At 36.7% G+C, this 7,334-nt stretch overlaps 1 protein-coding gene across 1 annotated transcript in view; it reads right to left on the bottom strand.

The window, feature by feature from the left end:
* LOC102483808 (multidrug resistance protein 1) overlaps positions 1-7,334 on the bottom strand; it is a gene marked incomplete in the record, with an annotated part of 79,478 nt that overhangs the window by 50,912 nt on the left and 21,232 nt on the right. The window contains 1 exon segment of the mRNA XM_006170484.3: positions 740-818. Coding sequence (XP_006170546.3) covers positions 740-818 — 79 coding nt within the window.

Below are 7,334 nucleotides of genomic sequence, written 5' to 3'. Positions count from 1 at the left end.
GATTTCTCGCTTTCTGTGTCTCTGTCTCTCCCTGTCTGGTGAGCACACGCGCCCTATAGCAAAAACCTCTTAAAAAACAAAAAACCAAAAAACAGTGACTCTCTACAGGCATAATTGTGGTTACACGCTTCTCATCTTTCAAGATATGATAATATGCCTTTATTTACTTCAAATCTACTAGATCATTTCTAAGACAATTTATCTTCTGAATCACCAACAAATACCTTTGGCCCATCTGTTATAAATTGTTCTGGAGAGTAAACTTTCAGACATGTAAATCATTAACAAAAAGATTCCCCAAGGTGTGTTGAAGTTAGAGTTACTATATTTATTGCAGGATATTTATTTCATTATTTACAATTAGATGCCAAGTTCAAAAAATTTCTGTTGACTAATCACATCATGACTAAAAACATCCAGAAAGCAAACTAATAATCCCAAAGCTATTGAAAATGGTTCTTAACTCAATTACATTTTAAAAAGTAACTTTAAAATTTTTAGTTTTCTTGTGACATTCTATACTTACCAATCCACAAATCTAATTTATGTCCAACCTTAACTTTCATATATCTTACATAGCAAATTATTTTCTTTAAAAAATTCTATCTTTCATTTTCTTGGAAAATTAACAGTGGTACTCTCAAAATTTCAGCTATTTATTATGATAATACAAAATTTTAAACAATGATCTGACTGGATTGATAAAAGCTTATCAAAAGAAAGGACAATGTCTGACTACCTGGTCATTTCTTCTTCCAGGGAGAACGATGTTGTGTTGTTGTGCGCTGTATTGGGGGTACCACCTTCATCTAGATGACCTCAAAACAAACACATGAATTTATGTCTCTTTGGTCTCCATTGACAACAAGAACATGAAAATAAATCAAATTCATTGCACTTGATAAATCAAACAAAAATACATCAAGTTCATTTTAATCATGGGTAGCATATTACTGATTGGAACACATCTTTGATAACTTGATGTGCACAAACACAAAAACAAAATTCGATTATGTTTATTTGCAAGAACAAACCACACATTTAGTAAGAAGCAATTTTTCAGTAGAAATATTGGGGTCTTTGAGTTTAACACCGTATGAACACCGCTTCGAAGATGCCGTAAGAGAAAATTCTCTCCTATCATCACTGTCCTGGTAAATATCAATGGATACCTGAGACTTAAGTACATATTTAAAAGCTAATGCTGCAGTTACCCAGTTTTTGTTTTTGTTTTAAAATATCAAATACAGGGACCAGCAGATGGCATAATAGTTACTTCACTGGACTCCCACATAGTTGACTGTGCAGATTAAAACTCACACCAGGTACGTGTATGTGCATGCCCAAAATCCTGAGGAGAATGGAGAAGGGATTGCAGCATGGCCCCCCCGCCGTGGGAGTGATTTTTTGCTTTCTGTCTCTCTGTCTCTCTCTGGTGAGTGCACACAACCTATAGAAAAAATCTCTTTAAAAATAAAAAAACTTTTAAAAACTTGCTCCTTTATGTGAACAGCTCTATCGTATGCATAGCTTCAGTCATCAGAAACCAATGCTTGTACCAAGTTCCTTCCATTTATGCTTCAGCAGTGTTAAAGTGTACCAATCAGAATAAAAATGCGGGATTCAAGTCTTTTGATACAATCTCTGCTGACTAAAGAATCAAATAAATACATCATATTCTTTAGATCCCCTTCTAATCAATATTTCTTTTCCTCAAATAAACTTTCATTCATTTAAAGCTCTCTGGCCCACAGATTTTTTTCCTCTTCTGAGTCTCCCACAAAATTCCTTTCTTGAGACTTGCTTTAACAAAATCAAGTGTTTCTTTCTTATTCTTTTTTTTTAAACATTTGTTTATTTATCTATTCATCTGTTGTGATTTATTGGGTTGCCAGGCCTAATACTTGAACTGGATGGAGTTAGCTATGTGGGAGTCCAGCGCTTCAGCCACCACACCATCTGCTGGCTTCAGTCTGAAATGTCCCTAGGCATGATATAGATCAGTAACTTTTTAATTGGAAGACTCTCAAAGAGCTACTTTACTTTCAAGACTCTCAAAGAGCTACTACCCAAACCAAAGATGAATATTTGAATAGTATTCAAAAGCTCATCTTGTATTTTGGTGGGAAAAGCCAAAACTCTCTGAGATATATAACAATATCAGCTACATTATTAGTATAGGAAAGCCAAACATCTAAGGATATTGCATTAATTGTAATAAAATACTTGCTTTAGACCTTTTGCTATTTTCTTATCTTCTGGCTTCTTGAACCTCATCCTCCTGGACCTTCCATCATTCTTGTTCCTCTACCTTAGTCTCACTGGCTCCTCATCTTCTCCCTGTCCACACACTGCTACTTTCCAGAATTCCAGGCACACTCGCATGGTGATCTCCGCCACTTCCATAACTTCAGTGACTCCCAAATCTGTATCCGGAGCTATTCAAATCTCCTTCCTCAAATCTCCTCTGGTTCAGGGCTCCATCATTTCTTTTCATTTTTTAAAAAAATCTTTTACATTTATTTGGCAGAACATATATTTGATGGAAATTGTTGATATTTTATGATATTACTCTTCTTAAAAGTCATTTTACATTTAAAAAATTGTCACATATTAGAAACAAAAACAATGTAGTTGCAGTTATTGATCATTTCATTCAACGTAAACTTCTTGGTACTTTAGATAATAACAGATCATGTATATATATATATATGTATATATGTTTAGTATATACACACCATGACTTTTACATCCATTTAGCATCAAGACAGAAGCAGGATTTATAGTTGTTGCTTTATTTCTCTTGATTAAACCTGAAAGTTTAATACTAAATTATAATACATGATACATTATATGACTATCCGACGTACCCAGATGCCATAAGGATAATTTGATATTTTAAATAACTTTAAAATTTAAATTAAAATTTGAGAATTCTGCAGAATAAATGCTTTTCTTTTTTATGTCCTATCTGTATACCTGTGCTTTACTTTTTTTAATATATTTTTATTTTTAATTAATTAACTTACATTCATTCCTTGAGCATCATCACAGCATACAAAATGCAATTTCCCATCCAGAATATACTGCATAGTGGCTTAATCATACATGTTATCATCAATAATTTTCCATATCTAGTTTCATTATACATATGTGTGTGTGTGTATAATTTCCCCTTATTTCTCACCCTCTGCCATTTCTCATCCTCCTCCCACACTATTTCAGGTGTCTACAATTGATTTCCATTCCTTTTCCCCCCACCTTTCATTGATTCACAGAATATTTTAAATAATCTAACTACTTTCAATAGTGAGTTTAGCTGGTATTTACATATCTGTGAATAGATGTTTGACTTTAGGCATGAAACTCTGAGTAGAATGAATATACTGTAAAGTAGCACCTAGCTGATGCTACATAGCTTACTATGGTCATTAAGTAAGTATTTTAAATACATTTTTTTAATTTCAAGAAAAGCAGTTTTAGCTTTAATAAATCAAAGAAATGCTAAGGAACTTTGCTTAAAACTTAAAGCCAGGAAATGGGTTGGGATTCTGTTCAAATAGTAGGTACATGAACCTATCGGCAGCTCAAGACAGGACAAAAATCTTTAAAACCAGAAAACAAAGCCTAGAAGAAAATCAGCAATGTTTTAGTCAAAAGTCATGAAATGCTATTTCACCAGTTTATTCTCATGTACTTTATCTTCTGCTGTGGTTCCATCTTCTGGATTAAATTCTGGGATATGATATTCAACTCCAGACTTGTCCCTACGATTAAGTTGGCCATTTTCATAGTTTTTGAACTCTTATTTCTGTGTGACTGTATTTAATTTTCCTGGTACAGCACTCCCTTGAGAACTTCTTGGAGATCTAGTCTGGTGTTGGTAAATTCTTTCAGGTTTTGTTTATTTGAGAATGTTCTTGTCTCTTCTTCCCGTATGAAGGATAATCTCGCCGGATACAGTATTCTTGGTTGAAATTGCTTTTCCCTTAACACTTTGAATATATTTTCCCATTCTTTCCTCACTCGCATTGTTTCCAATGAGAGGTCCACTGTTAGCCTGATGGGATATCTTTTGTAGATAACTTGATGTTCCTCTCTTGCCAATCTTAGTATCTTGTCTTTGTCTGTGGTTTAGTCAATCTGGCTATAATGTGTCTTGGAGAAGATCTTCTTGGTTGATTCTATTTGTGGTCCTTTGTATTTCTTGGGAATGGAGCTTTGAATGCCTCTCCAGGTTTGGAAAGCTTTCTTGCAGAATTTCATGGAATAGATTATCAATGCCCTTATGAGTTTCTTTGCCTTCTGGGATACCCATTATCCAGATGTTCGGACATTTGATGGTATCTAGTAATTCTCATATATTATTCTCATTTTGGGGGGAAAATTTTCTCAGTCTTCATGGTGGATTTTTCTAGACCAGCAATTCTATCTGAGAAGCCCCAGCAGAAAATCTTCATTTTCAGTCAAGGAAAGCAATATTTCACAGCTCTAGTTCAGTATCCATCTCCATCATTTCTTACATCTGCATTAACAATGTTCTCCTAACTGGCCTTTTTATTCCATTCAGAGCTTCGTATTGTCACCAGATTTTCTCTTTGGAAGCAAAAATAAAATCCTATCACTTCTATTAATAACCTCTGATGACATCCCACAGCAGAAAGTCCAAGATCTATAACACGTCATATGAGCACCTTTGCAGTCTTGCTACAACACACGTGCCAGTATAAAACATTTCAAATATCAAACAATAATTTCTGAATATTTTCTTTCTGACCACACCTCCTTCCCATTCTAGTTGGGTAGGACAGGTGCAGTCACTGTCTTGAGAAAGTGCTGTGACAGCATCAAACAACAGCAACAAAACACAGTGTGTACATTTCTTCCTGGCTTTTGTGTTCCCAAAGACTATGCCCTTATAGGTTGGAGAGGAAACAGCATGACAAACTATTTTGTTTAAATTTCTTGAGATTCAGTTCTACCCTTTCTCACTAAAAAATGTCTTCTGCACGCTGAGAGGAATGCAGGTGAAAACTGATGACAGCACGGGCATTAGAGGGTCCAGGGCAAAGGAGCCCTGTCTCCTGCTACCTAGCAGACCCTCAGGTGAGCCTTGCAACGGAATGATTACACAGCGGGCTGAGGAGAGGGCTTCAGGATGGTTCTCAGAGTCTCCTTGGACTTATAAATACACATGGAGCAGAATGATCCCAATGGTTCTAAGAGAGGGGACCAAGAGAGCTAGACAGAATGCCTCATACCCTGAAATACCAAAATTGGGTTTCTGCCACATCAGCTAGGGTCTCAAAATGGAAATAATGTTGTTGTAGAAAATACAAATTATGGGTTTTAGAACCTTGGCTTCTAGAGTAATATCTATAATACAAGGGGACTACAAAAAAGTTCATGGAAAAATAGAATTAACATGTGAGTTTATTTTGATATAAGATATGTGAAATAGATGCCAGCAGTTAGTATAATGGCTATGTCGCTGAACCCCTATGTAGCCGACTGCAGTTCGAGTCCTGGACCCGGTGGCTTAAACTCACGCTGGGCGTGTGTGTGGGTGCCCAAGATCCCAAGAGGATGGAGGAAAAGGGATTGTGGTGTGGCCATCCCCTCGGGGGGTGATTTCTCGCTTTCTATCTCTCTCCAAAAAAATAAATAAATAAAATAAAAAGAAATGTGAAATCCATGCTTAATTTTTAATGCACATTTTTTGTGAACTTTTTGATGACTTTTCACATGTACAACACTTTTCTAGCCTCAACTCATGCTGCACCCTCACCCCCACCTTTAGCAACACACCTCATTTTTGTGTAACCCTGGCCCTAAACACACTGAAAGTCTGCTGTTCCCTAACTATGCCATTCCTTTCTTCCTTCATAACTATTCAGTCTGCTTTCTCTACCTGAAATGCACTTTGTCCCAATTTTTCTCCTGGAAAACACTCCTCCTCCATGAATGAGCTAACATTATTACCTCCTTTCAGTAGCTTACCCATATAGCAGGGTGAGTCAACTTGTCACAAAATTCCACAGCAACTGACACGTGATTCAATTTCCTAAGTCAACCCTAGAATTGAAATGTGACTGTATCTATCTTCCCCTCCCACTCCCACTGGTTATAATCTCCTAACAAACTAGACTATGTCTTGCCTATCTTTATATCCCCAGTGCCCAGCCTGTTGTATCTGCTATCACCTAGTCTGTCCCAAAGATTTACAAGTGGGTTCACAGAGCCACCACATAAGCTAGACTATTTGTCAAAATACTCCATCCCTTCATTCTTCTATTTTGTATGTAAGTGACTCACTATTATAAGAATAAAAAGAGATACAGTAGATCATGCAACCTGTAAAGAAAGTTTTCTCTTTCTTTTTTTTTTTTTTTTTGTTTGTTTGTTGTTGTTGTTGTTGTTTTTTAAGAGGTTTTTGCCTTAGGGCACTTGTACTCACCAGAGAGACAGGCAGATACAGTGAGAGGGAAAGTGAGAAAGCACCCCCAGGGGCGATGGCCACACAGCAATCCATTCTCCTCCTCGGATCTTGGACATGTACGCACATGTGCCGAACATGATTTTCAAGGTACCAGATCTAGAATTTGAACTGTGATCGGCCATATCAGAGTCCAGCGAGGTAACTGGTACATCTGCTGGTCCTAGGAAAGTCTTTTCTAAACCTGAGACTTGAAAGCAACCTGTAACTAAATCATGTCCACCCTCATGACAAAACATTCCATTACCATTTAGGGATCACATTACAGTTTCATCTGACTCAAATACTTAAGTACTTTTTAGTAATTTTAACTACTGAGCATTTAAGAAATGTAAGAAGAAAAAGTATGTGACATGCTACACTGGTGATTGCCTAATTTGTTAACTAAGTTTAAATGACAAGGGAGCTTTCCAAAGCATCATCCATAGTGCCTACATGCCAGCCTCTGCTCAAGACACTTGGGATACAACCTAGAATGAGAGGTACTTTTCCAGTCTCATTATATGTCTGTTGAAGCAGGAAATCCTTTCACTTTCAGGCTCCAAACACCATGACGGGACCGCTGCAGAAATATCTACCACAATTATTCCCAGTAACTTTTTCTTATTTTTATTTTTTGGTTTCATATGCCTTCTTCCCCATTCAAGAAGCTGCACATGAGTAATCCAATAAATCAGTGAGATAATTCTAGAGTAAGAATTCTTAATAAGTTAATAGAGTTCTGATGCTATAGTAACTTTGGGGTGAGTCAGGGGTCAAAGGTCTTTCGGAGGAAGACCTGAACAATAAGCAGCAGCCATTACAGAGTGATATGGCAGGGGCTGCACAGCCCCAGCCC

The sequence above is a fragment of the Tupaia chinensis genome, unplaced genomic scaffold, assembly GCF_000334495.1.
Source record: "Tupaia chinensis unplaced genomic scaffold, TupChi_1.0 Scaffold148587_1, whole genome shotgun sequence".
NCBI classification, from domain to species: Eukaryota; Metazoa; Chordata; class Mammalia; order Scandentia; family Tupaiidae; genus Tupaia; species Tupaia belangeri.
The sequence above is the reverse complement of the archived record's forward strand: the minus strand, read 5'-3'. Positions and strand labels throughout refer to the sequence as shown.